The sequence below is a fragment of the Delphinus delphis genome, chromosome 6 (assembly GCF_949987515.2).
Source record: "Delphinus delphis chromosome 6, mDelDel1.2, whole genome shotgun sequence".
Lineage (NCBI taxonomy): Eukaryota > Metazoa > Chordata > Mammalia > Artiodactyla > Delphinidae > Delphinus > Delphinus delphis.
Genome location: NC_082688.1, coordinates 23,389,765 through 23,416,867, shown reverse-complemented (window position 1 = coordinate 23,416,867; position 27,103 = coordinate 23,389,765). Strand labels below are relative to the sequence as shown.

General features: G+C 44.3%; 1 protein-coding gene across 5 annotated transcripts in view; it reads left to right on the top strand.

Moving 5' to 3' along the window:
- Positions 1–27,103, top strand: part of PALM2AKAP2 (PALM2 and AKAP2 fusion) — a 356,275-nt gene that overhangs the window by 85,906 nt on the left and 243,266 nt on the right. For all 5 annotated transcript variants that reach the window (XM_060014348.1, XM_060014346.1, XM_060014352.1 and 2 more), the window contains exon 3: positions 8,320–8,450. In XM_060014348.1, the coding sequence (XP_059870331.1) occupies positions 8,320–8,450 (131 nt within the window). The remainder of the gene's footprint in view (positions 1–8,319; positions 8,451–27,103) is intronic.

Below are 27,103 nucleotides of genomic sequence, written 5' to 3'. Positions count from 1 at the left end.
TAATGTGAGTCATCTTCCCTGTGATCACTGTTTGGAGCTTAGCAGCCTCACCCCCGGATGGTAGTAAATTCATTGAGGTTACAGTTCCCCCGTGAGCTCTTGGTAGAGACTCAGCCAGCTTCCTGATGGCAGCATAGCAGCCATGTCATCCCCGTGTCCATTCTCAATAGTAGTCATCATTTTCTTTCAGTGCCCAATATGTGCCTTTAGATACATCCCCTCAATACTGACCACGTAGTAGATACTACTCTCCCCATCCTACAGGTGAGGAAACAAACTGGTGAGAATAAGTAATCTGCCCAAGAACAGGGAGACTCTGAGTGGGGGAGCCCGATTGAACCCCAGCACTGTCACCATAGCCATGCTTTCTCCAAATGACATAATTAGTCTAGAAAGATGTCAATTACTATCATCACTGCCTCTTTTACTCTAAGTATATTCTTGTGGGCTCTGGAAAGTTTGGACCATGTGGAGATGTGCCACAGTGATGATTCGTAGTTCCTTGAAGTAGAAAATATTAAGAAATACGTCAGGAATTGCTATTTATTTTAACATTTTTCAAAATTCCAGATGTGCTCTAAGAAAAATTATTCTCAGTGCAAAGTTAAATGGAAAAGCATTAGAATTTGATTTCATGTTTATTAAGATATAATTCTCATTATCAAATAGTCTTTGAATGCGTATTCTCATGCAATGAGATATGAATTATTTAGACAGATTGACTGGTCTCTTGTCAAAACAAATAAATTTTGCAATGCAATCATCTTGATACTTGTATATTTGACTAATATATTTCCTAATTGCAATAGTTAGGGCTATATAGTGACTCCACAAAATGGAATATCATTACTTTTTATATGAATGATAAGCAAATTCTATAAGGCGTTGAAGAAAATGTTGAAATATTAGCTGCTACACCCCAGTGATTAGGAAACCTCCAGGTACTTTGACGTCCTAGCCAAATTAAACTCAGATTTCTTTTTATAAGACCCTTAGCTGTGTTGAGTATCTGACATTTGTGATGCGAGAATTTCCAAGAAATGCTCACATATGGGACCAGTAGGCAATTTTAATAGCTGTATTACTTTTGCTGATAATAAAAGGAAGGAATGTATGATCATTGCAAGAGTGAAATTCAAAGGTACAGCAAAATATAAAGAAAAACATATCAGTTGTCTGCTCAGCACCCAGATAGAACCCAATATATTTTTATGGAATAAGATACGGAACCCTTACCACAGGCCTCATCAGCCTGTGAGTAAAATGAAATCATATTAACATTAGTCTCCAAAATGCATTAGCCTTTATCTCTTTTTTGATTTTTGTATATGGGTTCTTTTAAATTCTCATACAAAATTTTATAATTTTTATGAAATCACATCTAACATTCATTTACTTTATAATTTCTGACCTTGATGTCGTCCTTGGAAAGAACACCTTCAACTCAAACACTTACCTATGATGTTTCTTATATTTCAGTAGTTTTAGGATTAAAATCTAGAATTTATTTTCCTGTAAGGAATAAGATAGGAATAACTTTACTTTTTACTGATGGTGAGACAGTTGCTTCAACATGATTTGTTGATTAATTCATCCTTTTCCCCACTGATTTAAATGTCTTCTTTATTATATACATATTTCTCACTTACACTCGAGTCTGCTGTTTGTGGGTTCTTTTTATTCCATTAATCTGCCATTCCTGGGCCAACTCCTTTCTCTTTAATCCCTCTAGCCTTTTAATATATTATAATATTTCATAAAGCAAGAGCCATCATTTTTCTTCTTCTGAAAAATTGTCTTGGCTTTTAATTCCATGGAAACAATTACTTATTTTTATTGTTTTTATTATGTGACTTGTGATCATGTGAGTTTAAAACAATAAATCAACTATTGGATTATACCAGACAGACTGAATTTAATATTCCCTTTTGCCCCTTGGTTGAATTGCCAGAGATCTGTCTCTTTCATTGGTCATTTCAAGGTCCCAGCAAGAAAAGGCACTCAGTACATATTGCCACATGCATCCCTTTGGGACTGTCACATTTATAAAGGTTTGTATAACATAGTCAGCATGGTCAGAATCCAATTGCTAATAACCACATCTTCAATACATAAGCTGTCTTTGAATTATTTATTCATGAGCAGGAACCCTGACTAGAGTTTTTTTCTAATCCAAGCCATGAAAATTGTCATTATATTTTAAAAACCACAGCCCTTCCTCTCCAGAAGACTGAATGGAAAAAAAAAAATCAAAGAATGAATTGTGACCCTGCGAGATATTTATTGTCAACGCACCGAGGTCATTTGCTGAATAGCCCGAAGGTATCAGGAGCCTTGCTTGCAAAGACATTACAGTGTTTCTCACTATTGTGAACCATTCAAACTAATTTTAGACTTTCCTTGGTTGTTAGTCTGTGCAAAAGGCCAAGTTCAAATTTGAAAATACTGACCAGGCAGGCAGGGTACACATCTCATCCTTCTCCCCATCACATCTCCCCGAGACCCCGTAAACAGAGCTTGAGTGGAAATTAAAACTTGGTTTCTTCTATCGGAAGTCTTGGATCGGCTTTTGTGTGGCCTGAATCATGTAACAAAACCAAAGATCTTATTGGGAGTCAATGCGGGGGAAGGGATGTGATCAGGGGGAGGGGAAGGAGAATAGAGAAGGGGACACAAGTGCATGAGAACACATCACAACCATTGTGCCACCCTACGTTTAAGCCATTTTTTATTAGGAGATGGAGTTTAGCCAGATTCCCAACATCACCCACTAACGCAGCCAATGTCAGCTTTAGCCCGATTACAGGCGGATGAATGATGTGGAGTAAAAAGTAAAATCACAACAATATAAGAAGAAATCACAGATAAAAGTCTTAGAATGAGAAAGTCTTGGCTGATTTTTACACCAAAGCCAGATCTATAAGGTAAAAAGGATTGCTAGAGGGCTTGCCTGGTGGCGCAGTGGCTGAGAGTCCGCCTGCCGATGCAGGGGACACGGGTTTGTGCCCGGTCCGGGAAGATCCCACATGCCGCGGAGCGGCTGGGCCCGTGAGCCATGGCCGCTGGGCCTGCGCGTCCGCAGCCTGTGCTCCTCAACGGGAGAGGCCACAACAGTGAGAGGCCCGCGTACCGCAAAAAAAAAGATTGCTAGATAATGACTTTATAAAAATGACAAATGAACAGAAAATGATTTCGAAACTTACTGATTCATCTCCCACTTTCCACTGTCCCCCACTCACACCGGACACTCCTCACTGCTTAGCTGGATCACCTTGAAAAGTTGCTTTAGCTTAGTTACCTTATCTGTAGATTAAAAAGGTTTGATTAGACAATCTTGAAGGTCACCAAGCTCTGTCCCACTTCCCAGCTATGACATTTGTCATCCCTCCACCTTGAATGCCCTTCCTGGCATCTCAGATCTCAGCTCAAACGTTTAAGTACTCAGAGAGATCTTTCCCACCTAAAGTGTCCTCCCTCGGTCCCTGTTTGTCACATCATCCTGCCTGCCTCCTGCCATGCGTGTATCATAGTCTGAAATGATCTTGCATCCATGTTTATTGGAATGAAGACTTGGTGAGAGTGGGGACTTGCCTGTCTTCCTGAGAGGTGTCTTCAGACCTGGCAGAGTGCCTGGCATGTAGGGGATGGATGGGGACCCTGCTGTTCCTGAGATGGGGAATGCAAGAGGAGAGACAGGTTTGCAAGAGGATGAGTAGTGCCTTTTGGCTAGCCAGCAGGAAAGCTTATTGCATTCCTCAGCCATTTGGGTAGTCCTTATGCAGTGCTACTCAGACTGTGGTCCTCGGTCTGGCGACATCAGTGACAGCATCACCTGGGAGCTTGTTAAAATTCAGACTCCCAGGCCCTATCCCCAATTCACAGAGTCAACATCTCTGGGGACAGGGCCCTGGAATCTGTGTTATAGCAGGCCCTCCTGGGAATCCTCATACAGACTGTAAGTTTGAGAGGCTCTGTTCTAATTTTGTTTTCCGAGGCTGGACCGGCCCACAGAGCAAGAACCAGATTTACTTCAGGAGGTCTCTCCATCAGCCTTCCAGGAGCCCTGTCAAGACTCCGTGTGTCAACTGGCAGCTCCCCGTCTGCTGCTTCTTTGTCTTGACTCTTCACAGTTGCCTCCACTTGACAAATGCGAAGTTTTGACAGTTCGTAGTACCTGCACGCTTTGATAGACTTTTTTTTTTTTTTGATGTTTGTTACTTGGACAATGAGGGCATAAGAAAAGAAAACTTTTTGGTTTTAGTTTTCACTTCTGCTGAGCTCGTCACTAAATTCTGAAACACTCAGGAGGCCAATGAGAGCCAGAGCGATACAGGAAAGGTGGTGCTTTTGGCGGACGTGCGTGATCAGTACGCACAGGTGCCTTACATCCGAGGCCCTAACACAGTCAGCTCTAGGGTACAAGACGAGGGGATCTGGAGTAGGTTAAGGAAGTCTCTGGAGGCAAATGGATTTGAATTGGTGGTTTTCCCTGACAGCAATTACTTTGGGGCCAAGTGAAAACTCAACTAAGCTTTTTTGTTTTTGTAATGTCAAAACACCTTTGTGAAACACCTTCCCTGAGACCAGGCCCACTGTCTTGTTCTGTTAGATCCTCTCTTCCTAGCTCCAGCTGTTGCGGATGTTCTGGTGATGTCACTGCTGTAGCCAGCGAAGAGACAGATCTGGGGGCACATATGCTTTTGGTGTTCATGGTCACCAGGCTGCTTTTGTCAGAGGTGCTGACCAATGGCTGGGGCTAAATCAGCCAGAAGATGGGGTGGGGTCGGGTAATTCAACCCTTCCCTTGGTGGCAGGAGGCACTGGTTGAAGAAGAGCAGACAGAACATTCCCCAAATCAGCCACTTCCTCGCATTTCAAGAAGCCCTGGCTTGTAGAGCATCTCCTGCTGGGGCACAGAAAACTGGGACTCTCCATGGCTGCCTTTCCAGAAGGGTCCACACACCAAGTCTGAGGTTGCCAGCATGTCAGTCTCCCAAAATCCTGAGGTTTTTACCTTCCACGGGTGGAACTAGGTTAATGTCAAACGTTTTAGCACAGGAAGCTCTCTGAAAGGGTGACCCCTTCCTCCCAAGTAATCAGAGTGAAAGACAATTGAGAATTTTCAATTCACCCATTCACTCATTCATTGGCTGGAACTGAGCCGGGTGAGACAGTGAGATGCAAAACTGAATAAGGAATGGCCTTAGCCATTGAGGAGCTGGGAGTCTACAGGGGGGGCAGATATAAAAAGAAGTAATTTGAGGGTAATCTAAAGAATGCTCTAGGAGTTTCCTGGTGGTCCAGTGGTTGGGACTTGGCGTTTTCACTGCTGTGGGCCGGGTTCAATCCCTGGCCGTGAAACTAAGATCCCACAAGCTGTGTGGTGCCGCCAAATAAATAAATAAAATTTAAAAAATAAAGAATGCTCTAGAATATGTTCTCCACTATAGGAGACACTAATCCTGCCAGCAAAAGTGGAGGAAGGCTTCTCAGGTGGCATTTTACCTGGTCTTTCTCAGGTGAAAAGAGGAGAGACCAAGGGAGCAGGACGAACGACAAGAATAAACATTCCTATAGTACTAAGTATAGACCCAGCACTTTTAATGTATGAACTCACTTAAATCCTCATAACACACTTCCGAGATGAGCACAGTTGTTGTGTCCATTTTACGGATGAGGAGACTGCGGCTCAGTGAGACCTGTCCTAGGTCACACAGCTAGTAAAGGGCAGACTGGCTCCAGAATCCAGACTGTTAACCATCATTCAACCTGGTCTCTTGGCATATGCGAGTGTGATCTCCCTGGAGAATTTTGAGTGGCTTGAGTGGAGAATGGTGGTTCTGAGGGTTTTGTTTGTTTGTTTGTTTCTTCCTTCTGTAGCCCACTTAGGAAGAGAAACCAATTTACCCCACCCATTCCCACTTTCCAGTGAGGGGTGGGGGGAATCTCTGTAATAAAGCTTTGGAGAACGTAGTAGTTTGCTAGGGCTGCCATAACAAATTCCACAGACTGGGTGTCCTAAACAACAGAAATGTATTTTGCCACAATTCTAGAGGCTAGAAGTACAAGATGAAGGTATCAGCAGGGTTAGTTTCTTCTAATGCCCTCTCCTTGGCTTGTTGATGGCTGTCTTCCTCAGGTGTCTTTACACGATCTTTCTGTGCTTGACTGTGTCCTAATCTCTTTTTATAAGCACACCAGTCATATTGGATTAGAGCCCATCCCAATGACCTCATTTAACGTTAATTTCCTCTTTAAAAGCCCTATTTCCAAAATAGTCACATTCTGCAGTAGTGGGGCTTAAGACTTCAACGTATGAATTTGGGGACGGGGACACAGTTCAGCCCACAGGAGAGCCACCAACATACGCAGATTGCACCGTGAGCTTTCACACATGATTTTATATTATTAAACAATGCCCTATAAATTTTTAAGTATTTTTTTACACTTTCCTGAGTAGTCCTTGAAAACTTTTTTTTTAATTTATTTATTTATTTATTTTTATGTCTTTACTGGAGTATAATTGCTTTACAATGGTGTGTTAGTTTCTGCTGCTTGCAAACTATTTATAACACGTTTACTGGCAACATGTTAGCAATGCTGTGCAACTGTTGAAGCACATTGGGGTGAGAGGGCGGCTCCTGTCTGCAGTCACTTTAGCAGTACAGTTAAGAATCACATGTGAACAACCTGGTGTCTCTAATGAACGGAAAGCTGCAGGTCAAGAGCTATAATTATGCCTCTCTGTGCACTCTAAGAGTGACCAAACAAATCTCCACCAACGACTTGTAATTCAAAAGGAAGAATGACACCAGTGAAAACTGTGGCCACCTGGACACCACCCTGACGATGCATTGCTAACAAAAGGTCCAACCGGAAGTGCAGGAATTCCAGCCACCAGAACTTGCTCCTGTGCATCCAGCTCCTGTACATCTTGCTTCATGCTGCTGAATGGTTGCCTGACTTCTCAGTAGAATGGCAGATCAGAACCATTGATGAATTCTAATTTACTATTACTAAACGTTTGTAATTTTTAGTGACTCATTTTATAGGTTCATAATAAATAGCCCTTAATCCCATGTAAAATGCGAGTCTATGGACTTGTGTATCTTTTGCTTGTAAGAGCTATCGAAAGGAAACCAGTAGTCTGAATTGTGTGTCCACAATGTTAGAGACATGGTCCACTTTCTCTTACTTCCGTAAATCATATTTAATTGGTTCCAAGCCATGCATGACCTGGCTCTTAGTCATCATGAGAGCTCCCTTTCTTTCACTTCCTCACCCTAACTAACGAGATCAAATGAGATTCAGATAGAGGGGATGCCAGGGAGCCAGAGAACCTAGCACTTACTCTATGTTGACTGGCTTCAAGGCCATTACTCCAGTCCTTGCTGGGAAGAACTTGTCGCCTGCCCTTCTTCTGGCAGAACTGGTGATGCATCCTCACAGTGGTCCATTCCCATGACCACCGACCTGCCCACAGGGATGCTCAGCCATGATGTCCAGCCTCTGGCAAACATCCAGTAACCACCAAATGCCAACTAGGTAACCCAAATCAAAAATCCTCTCCTATGCCTTACATGCTTTGCTCTTCATTTTAGGGAGTTTCAACATGCCTTTCTCTTGAGCTGTTTTCGTTTCCCTTCTCAAAGCGCTAATCAGTCACTCCCTCCTAACCACTGACCCAAAACACGAAAGCTTCATTTTACTCATGATTATATTGGGACACCGACACAGGTGGGGTGCGTAATTTTAGTACCTAAGAGACACCTGCTGAGGATGGTTGGGAGTCATTAAAAATGAGTTTTTAAGAAGAGGCGTGACATGGATTAATCTTTTAAAAAGAGCACGTTAAGATGGACTGGATATTACAGTGATCTTAGGAAATGTTATAATGGAACTGTAGTTGCATAGAAAAATGTCCTTACTTTTTAGAGACTCGTACTAAAATATTTATGGGTGCCATGTCATGATGTTTGTTATTTACTTTAAAATGCTTTGGTGGAAAGAATATGTGGGAAAATATGGCAAAATGTTTATAGGTGTGAAATCCAGATGAGATTACACAGGCATGCATCATATAGTTTCCTCTGTTTTTCTGTATGTTTTCAAATTTTTTAATAATAGAAAAGTGGAAATCAATCCTTTTGGCGGCTCTCTGGGCCTTAGGCGAGAGAGGCAAGTAGGGGGCCAAGTAGTGAGAAGCGATTCAGGTGGACGCTGATGAGGGGCGGAGCTAAGATGGAGACACCGCGGAGGGAGAGGAGGGTGTGGACCGAAAGGTGTCATCTAGTCTGTTCTCTTCGCTCATTCCCACAGTCCAAAGTGCTTCGGGAAAAATGGCTGCTGCAGGGTGTACCTGCTGGAACTGCGGAAGAGGAGGAAGCCAGGCGGCGGCAGTCTGAGGAGGATGAGTTAAGAGTCAAACAACTTGAAGGTAACATTCAGAGGTAGGTGGTTTCCAGCCCAGGCCCCAAAGCTGTGACTTTACAGTGCAGTAACCACATCTCTCCTCTAGGGGGCGTTTCTCAGTGCCGTCACCTTTTCCCAGGGCTTTAGAATTATCTTCCTAAACAGAGTAGTACACTGTTGCCACTGAAACTTTTCCATATAACCCAGAATTTTGACTCTGAGTACTAAGTATTGTATTGGGATTCACAGAGTACAGTGATGTCTTCATGGACCAACTAGGTGTGGTAAGCAGCTTGCCCCTTCACTAAATGTCCCCTTTTTGAGTTCTTCTGTCAGCTTTTGTCTTTATCCTTCTTGAGCTCAGGCTGTTAGCTGTTAGTGGGTCTGTTGTCAAATTTGCTACATTTGATCAATTTGAAATGGGAAAACTGTAGCCAAGGGTCTTGGAATTGAAACTGAGGGCACCCCTGTGAGCTGTGTGCCTGGGCTCTAAAAAGTAACTTTGTATTGTCTAGTTTCAATGCTCAGAGGGTGAGTTGCTTCCTTTATGGTCCTCAGCCAGGTTCTGAACATTTCAGTCTGGGAGATAAGTGACCTCTCTATGGTCAGTGGCTGGCCAGGCTCAGACAGAAGCAAAATAAATGTAGGTTTCCACCTGGGAACCGTAGCCACGCCAGGTCCCAGGGCACCCAGCCAGAGATGTGAGATGGTGGGGGAAGATGGTGTGTGGAGATGCCTTAGAACGAAATCTCCCCCGCCACCTTATCCCACCAAATTCTGCTGGAAATATCACCTTGGAGAGGGTCATCTCTTTCTCCTGAGGTTTTGAGCTCTTTTAAAATACAAAGAGTAATAGCTAACTTGCTACCAATCATTTGTACCCAAGAGTGAATGAAGCTGGTGAGGGTACCTAGGGGACCCCAATAGCATCACCAAAGGGAAAAGCAGACCGACTGTAAGCCCCAAAGGCCTGTGTCCCTACTTTGCTTGAGCCCTTATGCCCCTTAAAGAGTTCTCAGAGCAGCTTGCCCAAGCTTTGCTTATGGGGGAAACTGGCTAAGAAAAAGTTTATATGGGGTGTGTGTGTGTGTGTACGTGTACATATACATACACACACATATACGTACACACACACTTTTTCTTAAAATACAAAGGATAAAGGCTAAATAATACGTATATGCATATAACATTGGAAAGGCTAAATTATATATTAGTGTGTGTGTGTATGTGTATATATATACCATTAGAAGAAGAAATTTTAATCCTGTAAATACTGACATCAAGCTTGTGAGGACAAGTACCTCCAGAACCCCAGGAAAAGAAAGGACTTCATGTTAGAAGCCCAGAAGATAGAAAGGGGAGGGGGTGGGATGAAGTAGCCCAGAGCCCTGAGCCTCGGGGATGCCCTCTCCTCAGGAGTGGCTCGGCTTGCTGCATCTTAGGCAAGATGAGGGAGCCAAGGATAATGGGAAATATTGACAGTAAACTGGAGAGGAAAAGGTAGCTCTGAGACATGGCTTTATAGGTTTGTTTTTGAGTCTCAAAGTGGCAAGTCCATGGTGCTTTCAGCTGCAGTGACAGTTGATACCGTATAGCATCTCTTTATCTTTACTCTTGTTAAAAGTTCCAGTCCATTTCCTCTCTCTTTCTTACTACACTACACTCCAGATGGGTCTGGCACCACGCAGGTGCTCCATAGCTGTTTGTTGAATGAAAGGATTGGGGCTGGGACCCCTGCCTGGCAGAGGGAGGCTGGGGAATTACTCTCCAGTCCAAGTTGGCAAAATTCTAGGAACCAAGTGGCCTGGGCACTGTCTATTCACAGCAGGAACCATGATCCAGGTTCACATGGGGCAGCATTATACTGCCGAGGAGTTCTAGGCAGGAGGAGGAAACAGGGGTGAGAATTGCAGGCCCCCTCTGCAATTGCAGGCCCCCTATGCACATGGATGGGCAGAAAATTTGATTTAAAATTGTTTTTTTAAAACCTGGATATCTTTTCTCACTGAGCCTGATATGTGCATTCATTTCATGTAGTAGGTATTATTACAGATGGAAGGCAGAGAGGATTTGGAAAGTAGGATAAAACCAGTTCTGTGACCTTTTCTGGTTTTCTTAAATGGCATCAGAAAACGTGGTCTTCAGCCACATTGGCAGTTTCACTTTGGCTTGAATACAAATATATTGTTGTTCTAGCCCCATAGGTGGTAACTCTCACCTGTGATGAGCCATTACACGTGGGAGAGGAGTCTTAAATCAAGACTCAGTTTTGGCTAAATTAATCACTGGAGCGAGATATAAGAGTTAGGAGCTGGTTTGTGGTTCAGGTGGGCATGACCATACTCCTAAAAATAAAGAGAATCTCTTTTTATCCTTTGAGTCAACAGAAGAAAGAGCTCATTCAATGCATGCAGGCAATCTCTTGGAGGCCATTTAAGAGAGAGATTCCCAAGCCAGAAGGAAAGAAATCATAACAGCCTAAAGGGGTGGGGGTGGGATGCTTAGGCCTGGATTCAGGGGGCATTTCCTTCTGCCATAACCACGGCTTTGCTGGACATCGGCCAAATGGGCATTGGCCATTTGTTGGAGAAGGAGCTGTGTTCCCTGGAGCTGATTTTCTGTAGGAGCAGGGCTGCCAATGGGCATCATTTCCTCCTTAGGGCCTCTTGAGGGAGGAGTTTCTTCCTACCTTAGATGTCAGTTTCTGCTTCCCTTCATCTTACTCACAACTTCTCTTCTACAGTATTCAGCATCTTTAAGCTTCAGTCCCAAGGGAAGAAAGGAGCTCTCCCCGCTCCTTCCTTAAAGGATCCTCAGTCACCTAAGACACTTTTCTGAAGTCAAGCATTGGTTCTCTCTCATACCCTTAGTCACTTGAACTGCTTTAAAGGTTCATTGTAAACATAAGCATCCTCCAGTCTTACAAGGTCTTTGTGGATGGGCTGGCCTGGGTCTGCTAATTTTGGCCGAGCTCGGCTAAGAGACTCTAAGCTGTAGGTTGGATGAGGCTGCTCTCATTTTCCCTGCATTAATGAACTAATCATGACCATTTCCTTTTACGGCAATGGCCGAGGTGCAAGGGGGCTGAACAGGCACAAGGCGTAGGCTCAGAACTGCCCGTGAGCCATTAGCCAAAGCAAGTCAATGGCTAATCCCAAAACCCAGGGGAGGAGGTAGACAGTCAACCTTTTAGAGACAGGAACTCAGAGTTATGGGGCAAAGGGTACAGATACAGGAAAGGGTGAAAATGGGTACTAATCCTTCAATCTTCCAGAAGCATGATTGTTCAATTAAAAACTGCAAGCATTAGGGAAGACTGACCAGCAGGAGGGAAAGTACAGAATAGCCCAATGAATGAGAAAGAGGATGAACTAAAACAACTCAAGAATTCAGAGGAAAAGGAAGAAAAGAATAAAGGAAAATATGAGTGGCTTTGGAATAAGATCTGATCTTTATGTAATAGGGATCCTGGAAACTGCCTGCAAGTCAGATGCAGCAGAACCACTAAATTAAGGAATTCTAAAGGAGTTTGAATTGGAACATTAATTTGTAGGTCTTAAGATTTGGGTCCACCTGTCTAAGTCCTCCCCCAGCAACAAATTAGATTTTCCTGAAGAGATATATGAACTCTTTTCAAACTATATTAGTATATAATATAAATGTACTAAACTATATTAGTACATTTAGGCCCTGAAGGTATATTAGTCCCTTTTGGTGAATCAGGAGTAGCTTGAAGAACCTGATGGAGCAGTACAGAATAGCAATCCAAGAGCAGGGAGAATGCCTGCAAGGAAAGATTAAGGGAAATCAGGGTCAGTTAGTTTAGAACAAGAGAAGATAATGATGGCAGCTTAACTCAGAACTTCAAGTGTATGTAGGATTTAGGCCACATCTGAATTCTTTATGTGTTGGCCATTCTGAATATGATAAAGACTTAAAATAAAGCATGAGAATTTGCGCTTAGACATATGTCTGTTTCCCTAGATATCTTCAAGAAGAAAGAACATAACCACCTTTCTAATTCTGATTCCAAAATTCTTTAGGGTGCCAGTAGCCATATAAGAAGTTCCAGGTTTACAGACATGTTTTCTTCCAAAATGTTATTTGTAAATTGGCGGTGATTTGGAACTGAGAATGTTGTCTGTTTTTAAAACTATTATATGTGGTGCTTAGGTTTTTAGGGCAGCCCACACGGAGGACGGGAAGGAAGGGAGGGAGGGAGGAAGGAAGGAAGGGAGGGAGGGAGGGAGGAAGGAAGGGAGGGAGGGAGGGAGGGAGGGAAAAATGTAACTAGACTATTAAATCTGGGCATTAGAATCACTTGGGAATAAAAATATGAATTCCCAGGCCTCATTCCAGGAAATTTGGATTCAGTGACCGAGGTGAGGAGCCTTGTAATTTATGTTTTTCAAACAGTGCTCCAGGTAATTCTTTTGCATGGTCAGGTTCAAGAACAATTGCTATAAATGGAAAAAAGCATAGATCATAAGTGAAATCCCATTATAATACCTGTAAACCCTCAAGGGAAGTGAGAAGTAAATAGTGTTTGGAAGAAAATTGATTTCACCCAAACAGATAAAGAAGGACAACCCCGACCCTTGATTTCAGACTGATTCAAAGCCTTAGTATTTTGACTCAAGGAAATTTGAACCCTGCTTTGGGACTCCTGTAAGTGGGAATAAAGCTGTCTCTCTGGCATTGGGCTGAGGTCTCTCTACCATAGGTCCCACCGTGGAACCAAGCTTTTCATTTGAACTTGATTGGAAACAGCCTTGGTTTACCAAACTAAAATTGATACCCGTCAGGAAAGATGGCTGCTTTCCCAAAGGCCAGAAAATGCTACCATTTTTCAAAGGTTGCTGGCTGAAATTAAGAGCACGATAGCCTTGAAATGATGACTTCAGTGATGACAAATGATATATCAATTGTCAAATTCTTTTGCACAACTTTTCACAGGGCAATTTCAGATTGGCCCCGTCTGTTGATTATATTCTTGGCTCACTAGAAACCAGGAGCAAAATAGGCTAAAAAAAAAGAAAAAAAGTTGGAATTGTTGAAAGCAAAATCTGTACACAGATTTCTTTTTTCTTTTTCTTTTTTAAAAAAATTGGATATCACATCTGTCTGCTTTATTTCCCATTGGAGTGCTATATTGAGAAAGCCCAAAGGATTGTTTCTGGCTTGGGCCCGTCATCCACCATTGTCCATGCCATCACTGGATGTGATGCATCCCTGGGGGCCACAAGTGGGTTTCCCATTGATGCTTTTGGAGATTTTAGGCAGTTAGATTCACGCTAGCTGTATCTATTTCACATCTGCTCCAATCAACAAGTCTTGTCACTTGCCTTGTGGTTTTCTCACCTAAGATTCTCTTTCTTATTTAACCAGGTTTTATTTAAGTGTTTGAAATATAGTCTTCTTAACTTTCTTTGATTAGTGAGAAATATGAGGAAAATTTGTCCCCCCACCCTGGAATTACTCCAGGGAAGATGAGAAACCTCATGAAGTGGTAAATGAAAAGGGAACGAACTGTGGCAAAGCCAGCGTGCTGATTCTAGTTCTGCTGCTAATTTGCTGTGTGACTTTGGGCAAATCTGTCATCCTCTCTGGTCTCAGTTTCCTCATCTCTTCAGTAAGAGGTCTCTCAGGGTCTTCCAGATGTGGTATTCTGAGATCCTCTAATTTGGGAGGTTGGCTAGAGATCCCTCTTCTGAACAAAGAGATCTATGCAGAGAAATATCACTATATTGTGGAAGGAAGTAGTTTTGGAGACAGGCCAGAATCGGGGAAAGAGGTTAAGTTCTCAGGAAACAAAAGCTCCGTGTGTAACTGACTCATCCCAGAGGTGAATAATTCATCTGAACAGCTGTCGATTCTAAAGTATGTCACATCAAAATATTCATTGAATAAAATATTGATGCCTCAGTTGCTAACCCAGAGAGGGCCATGCAACTTTTTAGAAAGAAAATTCAAGATGCAAGTGGTCTGGTTCAGTTCTGCTTCTGACTCAGGATTCTTTGAGTGCCTCTGTTGGTCTCTGATGGACACCAGAATTCACTTAATTTTCCACATTCTTAAGACACTCGAAGCAGAAGACTGGCAACATCAGGCATAAGCATGTGTGTGTTATATTATGGGACTTTGGCAACCAAGAAGATGACAGTGACCCACAAATAACTGTTCTAGAAAAGGCAACCACAGAAATGTTCATTGGAATCACAAAGGACACTTGCTTGGGATTCAGCGCGTTCTTTCTGCTTGCTATTTTTAAGTCTGTGATGTGCTGTTGTTTCTTGGCAGGGCACAGAGCATGCCACATTGGCTCTCCACATCTGTGCACTCCTGGCCACATTAGGCAATCTAGTCCTGCCAAATTCCCATTCTTTTTCTTTCACTAAAATAAATCTTTATATAGTGTAAACCATATGGTGATATAATGGTAGCACTATATTGTCTAATATTCATTGGTCTCTTACTCTGTTCTGGGTACTGACTTAGCTTTGGGGCCTCCATGAATTCATTAATATTCTCATTTCATCCCCAGAACATTCCCACAAAGTAGTTGTGATGTTGATGATACCCATTATACAGCTGGGAGAACCGAGGCTTAGGAGATAAAGTAACTTGCTACCCAGAATGACCCCTTTAAGAAGTGAAAGAGACAGTATTTGAACTCAGCTCTGCCTGACTCCAAAGCACATTCTTAAAAATCTCAACAAAAGTGGTTATTTTAAGCTAAAAATCTCTGAGACTTGTGATATTCAGTGAGATCACACCAAAATTTCCCTCATGGTATAAGTGGATGGATAAGTAACGTGCTCCTCCCTCCTCAGGGACCTTGAATGTGCTCCATTGCGCATGATCATCATGACTGGGGAGGCTGCCCCCTTCAGGTTCTTTCAGGAGGTACAGGTTCCATTTTAGGTCTGGTTCCCTTCCTTTTCTCTCTGAAGCCCTTTGCTCCCGAGTACACTTTCTTGGTTGTCTACAGCTTCATCTCTGCTGGAAACAGTGTATGGTTATGCAAAGGGCCCCCAGCATAGCACACTGGTTAGGAACCTAGACCTTAGAGTTTGATTGACCTTGGTTTGAGCCCTACTTCTGCATTTATGAGTTGTTTGATCTTGGACAAGCCCTGTAACCTCTCTGGACTTGAGTTTCCTCACCCGTACACTGGGGATAACAATGCCCGTCGTAAAGAGTGGTCGCAACATGTAGAGATCACGTGCACGTGCAAGTGCCAAGTACAGTAGGCTGTCATGAAGTACGAGTAGTGCTCCTGTTACTGTTTTCTCTATCCTTCTGGAGAGGGTTTCCAACAGTAACACTCTTGACATTCAGGGCCAGGTAATTCTTTGTTGTGGGCGACTGTCCTGGGCTTTGCAGGATATTTCACAGCGTCCCTGCCCTTTACCTAGTAGATGCCAGGAGCGCTACGCCCACCCCCAGGCATGACCGTCAACAGTGTCTTCAAGCATGGCTAAATGTCTCCTGTGGGCTAAACATCCCCCCGCTGAGAACCACTTCTCCAAAGCCTGGAGTTAAAGGGATTGATACTAAGATAAAAATCACCGCCTCAAGTAGCTTCAGAATACAGAACCCTTAAAAGATTTATGAAGATAACATTAATGATTCTTGGGGCAGAATGACGTAAAGTCATTCTGAAAATAGGAGTCTTCGCTCAAGCACTGAGCCACGAAAGTCAGTTCTGTGTTAAAAAGAAATGGTTGCCTTTTTTTTTTTTTGGCATCCAATGCTGTGCTGATTTTGCAAAGGCAGTGAGTTTATGACAGTTCTACAGTTCATAAAACTGTGGAATCTTAGCGTATGCATAACTGAGGTGCTGTTATCTGGATCAACTTTTATCTGATACTCCAATTTGCAATGAACCCAGAGAGTGCGAGGCAGTAGACAGGCTCTCCCCAGAGGCTAAAACTTGACAGGAAGCTTAATTCCTCACAGAGTAACACCCAAGCCCACAATGGAACAAGTCTCATTATCACAAAGAATCCTCCCTTGGGATGAAAGTTATGTTCTCTGCAATTTTTCCCGGCTCTCTGGTCCCTACCCTGCCCCCTAGGGACCGCACAGAAAAGTCCCTCTTTATAGACTGAAATCTGGATGCTTCTGGGTTGTGGTCAGCTTAGGAAGCTGGGTCAGACAAGGGAGGAAGCACTCTGAAATTGCATTCAAGCACATCTGCGTCACTCGTGCGTTTCCCAGTTGCCGATAGTGGAAGAGCCTGCCGCCCGACGTTTCCCAAGCATCTTGCCTTACTCGGGTTTTGTAGGCTCCATTATAATTGCCTCATTGTTGGTTAGGTAGATTGGGTTTAAAGTACCAGGAATGATGAAAAGAGTGGGAGAATTCCATACACTGAGACCACCTAAGAGCCACACTTGGGGAAAGTTTGCATTTTGCGGCCCTTAAAACAGTTGCCGTAAGTGAAGGAATTATGCAAAGTCAACTTTCTTGGCAGCTGGTCCCAAGCTTTCTGGCCTGTGATTGCCATGCCTCAAGTTTCCTCTCTACAAATGCTTTGAAAATAGTATTTTTCTGCCCCTATAGCCTATAATGTGGTCACTTCTAACCCCTCTATATTCTTGATGGATCAAAAACGGCAGGGGTCCTTTCGATATTTTCTTCCGTGGTCTTCACCAACTGTACACCAATTGTGCATTCTGAAGGCAATGGACGGTCTCTCGGGTCCTTTCCATCAAGGACAGTCTATGATCTTACAACATGGGGGCCTTACAGTCAAGTCTGATGGCTGAGGTCCAGCAGCCTTGGGGACCCAGGCAGGCTTTGATGGGGAGCAGACTTGCAGGCAGGCTGACCCGACACCTCCATCGCCACAGTCTGCAGCCAAGTGGATCTCCTGAGCACAGCCCCACTTTGTATGCTCTCTTTTCACTACTTAGGCCCAGAGAAGAGTCCTGTGGGACCTGCTTAAGACCTGTCACTGCAAGGCCTGCCTCTCCTGGACTTTCCAGTTTCTCCTCCCGTCAGGTCGAAGCCTTGAGCCCTCCAAGGCAGCAAGTGGGAGATAAGCTCACAATCCCTCTCCCATTCTAAGATTCCAGTTCCCTAGCTGACGTGCAAAAACAGTAGAAGGAATGCCCCTCTTCTCACTGTTACCCCAAAAGCAACTTCTGCCATCAGGCGTTCTTTAGATCTCTTACCCAAGGTGTAAACCTTAACAGTGGGAATTTCAGGCCACGTGAGAGGAAAAGGGTACGCAGCAATAGATGAGTTAGGTTTAGGCCATGTTTGTTAGGAGGGATTTGCCTACATCCTCATTCCCATCCCTTTTGGGAGAAACTATTTTTGAGCACATTTGGTGCACATGCGCAATTACGCTTGCAACATGAAGAGTTAAGGTTTATTGGGCTCACAGATTCTCAGTCAGGAATTTGAGCAGAGAACAGTGGTAACAGCTTGTCTGTGCTTCACACTATGTGGAACCTCAGCTGGGAAGACACAAATGGCTGGGGGTGACTCAAGAGGCTGTGTGCTGGAATCACCTTCATGACATGTCTAGAGCCTCAGCTGGGACGACTCAAGGGCTGGATAGGACTAATATCCTCGGCACCTCCACATGGCCCTTCCACAGGCTGGCCTTCTCCCTGCATGGCAGCTGGGTTCTGCGAAGGAGCACCCCACGGGGAATGTCTAGAGAGCAGACCTTCCAAGGAAGCCAGTGGAAGCTGTAAGACTTCTTCTGTCCCTGCCCCCCTTGGAACTCTGGTAGCATCACTTCCACTGTGTCCTGCTGGTTTCAGCAGAGCCACTAAAGCCAACTCAGATTCAAACAGAAGGAAATGAGAATCTTTACCTCTTGACGGGAGTGGCAGGGTCACATTGCAGAAGAGCATGCGGGATGGGAGAGATTTTTGTGACCTGTTTGGAAAATAAGATCCGCCTCAGAGCCTATGTTGTTTGGTGCAGATTTGAAGCCTAGTCTTTACTATTACGTAGTTTTTGTTTGAATGTCCCATTGATTATTATGTTGTGTTCCTCTTTATTTTTATGAATTTTAAAATTCTTTTTTTTCCTTTTTGACTGCACCACATGGCACGCAGGACCTGAGTTCCCCAACCAGGGATGGAACCCGTGCCCCCTGCAGTGGAAGCACAGAGCCCTAACCACCGCACCACCAGGGAAGTCCCTTAAAATCCTTTTTGATGCAGTTAAAAAACAAAAAAGAATTGAGGAATAGAGGCCCTAAAGCCACATGTGAAGTGACAAGACCACAGTTCCCCCTTCTGTCTGACAGCAACCTCCCTCCACCCCAGCCCCCCACTGCTAAGCCTTTTGATCTCCTTTGAAACAGAATCTCTGTTGGAATAACACACACTCCAGGGATCTCGGAGTCTCACGTTTTTCCCTCCCATGTGAAAAGGCAGAGGAAAAAAGTGAATAATGTTTGACTATTGCCAGTGCACAGAGAATATCTAAGGTTAGGGACACTTGTGCCAGCACAGACTGTCACCCCAATCTGGGTGCCTGGAGGAAGGATTTTAAGCACTGCCATGGTATGTGGCGTGAGGGTTGCCACCTTAGCCACATGCTGCCTGGAAGGACTGGACATCTCAACACCAGTGGCGTTCACGGCCATTGCTGGGCCACATGGCTCTTTAGTGCAAATTAGAAAATGCAGCTCCACATGAGGCCACCATTTGGAAAAACCACTGGCTGGATTCTAGCCTCCTCTACTCCTTCGGCAGGTGTCCGCGGGCAGAAACAAGCTGCATAAGCACGTGCATTGGTCCTGCTCACTACTCAGTCTCTGCTGGCCTCCTTCCTATCGGTCATTAAGGTATTCCCAGTTACCTCCCATTCTTTTTTTTTTTTTTTTTTTTTGCGGTACGCGGGCCCCTCACTGTTGTGGCCTCTCCCGTTGGGGAGCACAGGCTCCGGACGCACAGGCTCAGCGGCCATGGCTCACGGGCCCAGCCGCTCCGCGGCGTGTGGGATCTTCCTGGACCGGGGCACGAACCTGCATCCCCTGCATCGGCAGGCGGACTCTCAACCCCTGCGCCACCAGGGAAGCCCCTACCTCCCATTCTTAAATAGTCTCAGATAAGGCCAGAGGAGATGGAGAGGAAGCTTTTTACAGGCCACTGGGGAACACAAACAAGTAAGCCATCAATTATAAGCTGTTGGGAAAGCTTCTATCATGGAAGTTCAAAAAGAGTCTATGGGAACATATGCAGGGGAGGGGTACTTAACACTCAGATGAGGGAGTGCAGGTAAGACTTCCTAGTGTGATATGTGAGGAGAATGTGCTTTTTAGCTCTTGATTTTATCTGCTGTTGATTTTCAGCAAATTATTTTATCTTTTTACATTACCTTACCTTGCATTACATCACATTGTATTACATTATGTACATTCTTGACTAGGATGTAAGTTCCCTGAGCACAAGGACTTCATGGATTACTCACTGTATTAGTTTCCTGAGGCTACTGTAACAAATTACCAAAAACTAGGTGGTTTTAAACAACAGAAATGTATTCTCTCACACTTCTAGAGACCAGAAGTCCAAAATCAAGGTGTCAGCAGGGCTGTGCTTACTCCAGAGGCTCTAGGGGAGGATCCTTCCTTGCCTCTTCTAGCTTCTCGTGGCCTCCGGCATCCCTGGGCTTATGGCTGCATCACTCTCCTCTCTGCCTCCATCTTCATATGGCCTTCTTAGCTCCCTGTGTCTTCTCCTCTTCTGCCTCTTATAAGGACACTTACCATTGGCTTTAAAGACTATTCAGGTAATCCCAGAGGATCACATCTCGAAATCCTTTCGTTACATCTACAAAGACCCTTTTTTTCCAAATAAGGTCATACTCACATGTTCCGGGGTTAAGATGTGGACATATCTTTTGGGGGACCACCATTCAACCTACTACACCCACTATATATGTGTGTGCGAGTGCCTGCAATACTGTATGGTGCCTACTAGATTGCTCTCAATAAATATTTTTTAATTTAATTGATCTGTATCAGCTTTAGGTCATCTGTAGGATTGTCATAAGGTTGAAAACAAACATTTATGTCTAGAGATGGTATAAGGCTGAGATTACAGCAAAGAGTATCAGCATCCCACTTGCTGGTTCAGTTCCAGGGTCTCCACTTGCTGTCTGTGTAATCTTAGGCAAGTTTCTTTAGCTTCACTTTCCTCTACTACAAAAAAAAAAGATAATATAATAAACAAACTATTGGGTAGCGGCGCTGATTAAATTAATATATACGGAATGCTTAGAAAGTACTTAGAACGGCCTAGGACTTGGCGCCCAGTCGGTTTTAGCTTTTATTATAAAAATAAAAGAGTGATGTGACCATGTACAGTATATAAATAACCCCAAATTATTTGATTTTCTCAGACTCCCTCTCCACTCTCAGAAACAGCTGAGAGGGACGCCACCACCCTAAGCTTAGCACACTGTTTAGAAGTCAGCTGCAGCTGGACATACAAGTCCAGTGGTGACTTGGAAGCACCAGCCCTCACCCCTCGGACATCCAGGGCAGAGGAAGAAAGGAGGCTGGGAGCACAGCGCTGAAAACTGCTGCCTTGCAGGGGTGGGAAGCAGCTTTTGTCCCCAGGGCAGCTGCTCCCTCTCTGGTTCCCTCCGGCTCTGTGAGGGAGCTCCTCACAGCTCCTATCTGTTACCCTGAGGCCCTCGGCAGGAATTCTAAGGCTCCCAGGACCTGTCAGCTAAAGTGGAGGATGAAAGAGAACAACTCCAAGGACAAAAGAAGTAGGACAATATGATAGATTTGAGAAGAACTCAGACCAGTTGTGGGGCAGACCCAGTTGAATAGGGTGAGAAGCTAGAGTTATCTCAGCAGGTTATTTTTTTTTAAAAAAATGCAACCTTGTGCTTTCCAGTTGCTTATTTTTTAAAAAATTGTCTATGTTGTTAGACTGATGCCCTGCTCAGGTCCTTAGGAGACTTGCTTTGTTAGAGAAAAATGGCTAAACCCAGTGCTATTTAAACTGTGTCTATGGGGCTTCCCTGGTGGTGCAGTGGTTGAGAGTCCACCTGCCGATGCAGGGGACACGGGTTCGTGCCCCGGTCCGGGAAGGTCCCACATGCCGCAGAGCAGCTGGGCCCGTGAGCCATGGCCGCTGGGCCTGCGCATCCGGAGCCTGTGCTCCGCAACGGGAGAGGCCACAACGGTGAGAGGCCCGCGTACCACAAAAAAATAAAAATAAAATAAATAAACTATGTCCATGGACCGCTTCTGACCAGGCAACTGTTTATTACCAACTGTTTATTACCAGTCATTACCAGTCTATGACAAGACAAGGACAGGAGTTGCCAGAAAGGTGTTTGGAAACCTTAATGGCAGTCTGGCATTGTCATGACAACCAAGTGGGTACTCAGTGGCTCTGTCTCACTGAATAGACCAATTTGCAGGTTGTTGCATTTCTTGGCAAGTTGCACGTGTCATGAGCTGAGTGTCTGCGATGGGTTGGGATAAACCCTAGTCCTTGACCACACTGCTGCAAGGCAAACACCAGAGAGAAGAATATATGCCCCAAGATCATGGTTTTTGCCTAAATGTTTAAGTACTGTCATCGCCATCTCTTTGCACCAATTTATCTTTAGATCTAGAAAAAAACCTTACAGAGTCTTTAGACTGAGCACCTCCCCACACCTGAGGCCAGGACAGACACCAGGACTCTCAGAATGACCCAGCCAACCAGTGATCTTCCTGCAACTAAACCCAGGTCCCCACTGCTCTTTTAGAGCTGCCATCCTTGCCTGTAGCTAATGCAGAAGAAAATCTCAGCCCCTGACAAGGAATCACAAATTCCAGATTAAAGCCCCGGAACGATGATACGGTTTTCTTGGGAGCAGCTGTTTTATAAACAGGATTTGGGGGCATCTCAGGCCTTCCATACCGGGTAATGTGCTGCTGCTGGGGTCTGCTCTGTGAAGCAAAGGACAGGACTCAAAGACACTGACCTTTTAATATTAGCCACACAGATGTCTTGCTGTGTGATTAGTTCATGTCCCAGCTGAATCTGTAAATAGGAATAAGAATAAGTGCTGTCCCTGGGGACATCCTAAAAATTTTGGTCAGGCTGTAAGAGGAGGCCCAGAGAGATGACTTGGCCGAGGAAATCATCTGTAAGACTCTGTCCATGGTTAAAAAAAAATCATCTGAGGGCTGGAAGAGACCCTTGGCAACTGGTGTGTTCAGCCTCTGCCTTCAGCTAGGACTACAACTTGCACCATTTCAAAGTGATGCATATGTCTCCTATTTTTAAAGAAGGGAAGGGAGATTCTATAATTGGGTGGCTATTCCTTTGGCCAGTGCTGTCATGGCCTTGACAACATAAATGGAGCCAGGCAGGGAGGAAGCCATCTTCAGGGCACAGTCCTACTGTGGGAGAGTCAGAAGGGACATCCTCATATCCCGAAGACGGTGGCACACAAGTGTGTCCTGTGTCCTGTGTCTTGTGGAGTCCGATGCAGCTCTGATAAAGAACATTATTAAGATGCTCCTTGGGCTCCTCTTTAGATGGTATAATGTCACTGGCTTTCACATGTCCTACATGGAATTTTCTCGAGCCATCTTTTGTTTCATTTAGTAATTAACCCCAGGTTCTCTTTTGCCACTCCTTAGGCGTGAATCCCAGGCTACACACAGAATTCTAGTAGCAAGAAATGTGGATTTTCCACAGGTTTAAATATTTGCCACTCGACCTTTTATCAGAGAGCTCTGAGGCCAACCTGCCATCCTCTGTGGAAGGCGGAGTGGTTTAAGGTCAAGAGTAAGCATTCTCTCTCAACTCGAATCTTCACTTCACTACTTCTCATGGCCTTGGACTGCTTACTTCATATGTTGTGCATCAGTTTCCTCATCTGTAAAATGGAAATATTGATGGTATATACTTTGAGGATTGTTGAGAGAATGAAATGAGTTAACACATATAAGTGCTCAAAATAGTATCTGACTAAGATGCTAGATGCTGTTTTTCTACCTTGACCCAAAGCCTAGGTTTGCTTCAAGCAAATGGAATCAATCTCAGACCAAGTTTTTTCACTCTCCATTTATTAGAAGGGAGTTTATTTCTGAATTATGTTCCAAATCATATTCACTTTGTTCCGTATAAATAAGTATGGTTATACGGTTGCTTTTTCTTTGGAAGGGGGGATTGGGAGTGACTCCAAATCACCGTTTGAGAGATGCTCTTTCTTCTGCTCACCTCGTCTCTCTGAAATTACACTGTGTTTGCTTCCAGCTCATTCAGTAAGACAGGGGGTGTTGAGGGGCTCACTTACTGTTTAGATTAAATGTTCTTTAGTCACTGGAGTATGGGAATTTGCATTAAAATAAATTGTAGTTAATCACACTAACAAACCGGAAAGATTTATGATTTATTAGGGCAAAACGTAATTTACTGAAGTGTCCTTTGAAATCTATTTGTGGCTGTCTCTGTTCTCCAAGGAGAAGTAATGTTGGATACACCTTTAAAAAAGATTTTGAACGAAAAGGGCACATAAGCAGTGGTACCCTACTTCCTTTGCCACAATTGCACCCTTCACACCTGCCCCAGGTCACAGCAACACCAAGGTCAAGCTCCCAATACTTCAAGTACAGATGTCCTTCACCTTTGCACATACACATGCATACACACTCCCATTCTCCAAAATTTTCTTTCCATAGTGTTTTACGGAAGAGGAAACAGATCTCCAGAGTCCTGTCTTTCTCAGCCATTTGAAGCCATTTTGCGGAGTGCTGAATTCATGGTTCCGCTTTTACATATGTTAGAAATACCTCCTGCCTGGACTAGCTTATGTTCACATTCATAAAAGCCGACAGGTGTTTCCTTTATTAGGACATGCTCAACATTGCTTGTTGAAGGATCGCCCCTTTTAAAAGTCAACCTAGAAAGTAAAAATTTGTAATCTTGATAAAAATAATACTTGTGAAGATTCTAGGAATGCGTCGCTGACTTTGGAACAGCCATTTGTTGTAAAACATTCTCCCCATCCTCAAACTCCACTGACTCCATACCCCGCCTTCACTAACTATCCTCTCTCTCCTCCCCTTCAGCCCCAGACTTCTTGGAGCATCAACCATGCTCAGCACCCACCCTCTTCACCTCCCCTCCGCTCTCCTCCATGTCTTCTGACCCTGTACTTGCCACGCCACCAGTGGCTCAGTGCGATGGAGACTTTTTAGTCCTCACCTTAGTTGACTGTTCAACATCAGGTGAGACTCCTGAATGCTCCCTATTCCTTGAACCATCCTCCCTCCTTGATTTACTTGCCATGACAGTATCCTTGATTTTCTGTCTCCTCTTCCTCTGTCCATCCTTGAGATGTTGGTTCTTTTGGGTTCTTATCCTGGTGCTCCTCTTACGCCTCGTATTCTAAGTCGTATCATTTGCTCCCATGGCTTCTGAAATACAGACATTCTCTCATTCCAATTTTTTCTCCAGAGCTACCCATTCAGCCAGCCTTCTTCTGGACATCTCAGTTTGGATCTCACCTAAACACCTAAACCTCAACATGTTAAAAATTGAACTCATTACTCTCTCTAATTGGTTCCATCTCTTTGGTTCTTAATTTCTTGAAAAGCACCACTGTGCACCAGTTGCCCAAGTCTGAAACCAGGGCATCATCCTTGATTCCTCTCCCCCTCTCAACCCCGTGTCCATTCACTCATTTTACATCGCAAATATTTCTAGAATGCTTCCACTCTTTTCCATCCCCATTGCCATGACACTAGTCCAGGCCATCATTACCTTTCACGTGGGTTGCTTCAACACCCAGTCTCCCTTCCTCTAGTATTGTAGACTTCTAGCCCAAACCCTATCCAGCCACCAGAAGTATCTTTCAAAATGTCTGTCTGATGATGTCACTTTCCAGCTTAAAGACCTGTCCCCCATTCCCTTTGGACTGTAAGATAAAATCCAAACCCCTTCATATTTATGATATGACCTCTGCTTGCCTCTCGAGCCTTATCTCTTCCTCCTTCTCCAATCACCGGCCACCCCAGTCACTCTCTGCTGTTTCCCGGAGAGACCAAGCTCTCCCTGGGTCAAGTTCTTTGTCCCTGCTATTCCTTCAGCCAGGAACACTCTTCAGTCCCTCTTCACTTGGCTAACTCGTATGGATCCTCCAGGCCTCAGTTAAGACACCACTTTCCCTAAGCCCTGAACACTGGTTTGCTGTCCACCAAGAGCATTTTTAGCCTAGAACTTACTGTATCATAGCACATATGAAGCTGTTTTCTGTCTCTGTCTCTCTCTCTCCCTCCAGCATCAGCTTCCTGCAGAGTAAGCGAGTGTCGTGTTCACTTTCGTATTCCCAGATCCTAGCGAACTGCTTGGCACAGAGGCTTTCGTATATAGTTACTGGAAGGAGGAAGACCAGAATGAAGGTAGCACAGGTGACACACCGACAGTTGCTTTAAGTATAAACGCTTGTGAGATTTCTCCCTGACAGGCATTTCCTACTGAATATTGGGCCTTTGTCTCCGTTACTGTGATTGACATTTAATCATGACATGAACTAAAAGAAGGAGATTGTTTTCTTGGCAGGGCTGTCATTTATCTAGAAGTATGGACAAGTACTGCGATGAGCGAATAGCCATGCTCGCAACTAATTGCTCTGATGTGGTTGATATAATATTCATTTGGAGCAAGATTATTAAGTAGATATTCATTGAGCATCATACATAGCAGTGGGAAAGGTGTTGGAATTGTACAAAAGAGGTCAAAGTGTTCTCCCCTGCTCTTCGGATCTAACGTCCGATGGATGGACTATACACATGACGGGTTCCAGGAACATATCTTCTGCTACTCAGTGTAGTAGAAGTTCAGAAAAAGGAATGATCATTGAGGGCCTTAGTACTGGGGCTTTTACCCTGGTGGGATATGGCTGAGATCAATCTTTCTAAGACGTATTCATTCATTCAATAAACATTTATCAAAATGCTTATGATAGAGGGCTTCCCTGGTGGCGCAGTGGTTGAGAGTCCGCCTGCCGATGCAGGGGACGCGGGTTCATGACCCGGTCCAGGAGGATCTGGGCCCGTGAGCCGTGGCCGCTGGGCCTGCGTGTCCGGAGCCTGTGCTCTGCAACGGGAGAGGCCACAGCAGTGAGAGGCCCGTGTACCGAAAAAAAAAAAAAATGCTTATGATAGAGACCAAGCTAGGTTAGAGATAAAGATGAAAATGGTATAAGTGCTACCCTCAAGAGACCTATAATCCACTCAATTATAATGGAAGACCACTCTTCTACGTTCCTTAAGTGTGGGTATTCAGAGATCTCCTGAGCCTTCTGGACTTACGTTTCTGTTGCTCATGATTCCCATCATTTGATGTTAGAAGGTCCCCCTCCAGGAAATACTTCGTACCACCAAAAGAGTTAACTTTGACCCTAGACAGCACATGATGGTCCCAACCCAGAACTTTTAATACGTGAATCTTTGAAAACAGTGATGGTTCATAGCATCACTTCCTTCGTTTTTACTTCTGAAAAATAAAAGATACTAAGTCAAGTTTAAGATGCCTCACTTCATTGGAAGGAAATTCCAGGCTCGTAGGAAATGAACCATGAAGGCTGAGTTGGGACGTGAGCTGAATGGCTGTCACTGAGATGGAGCAAACACACATGGACATCATCACAGATAACCAGAGAGGAAAGTGGGGGCCCTTCCTTGACCTCAGTGAGG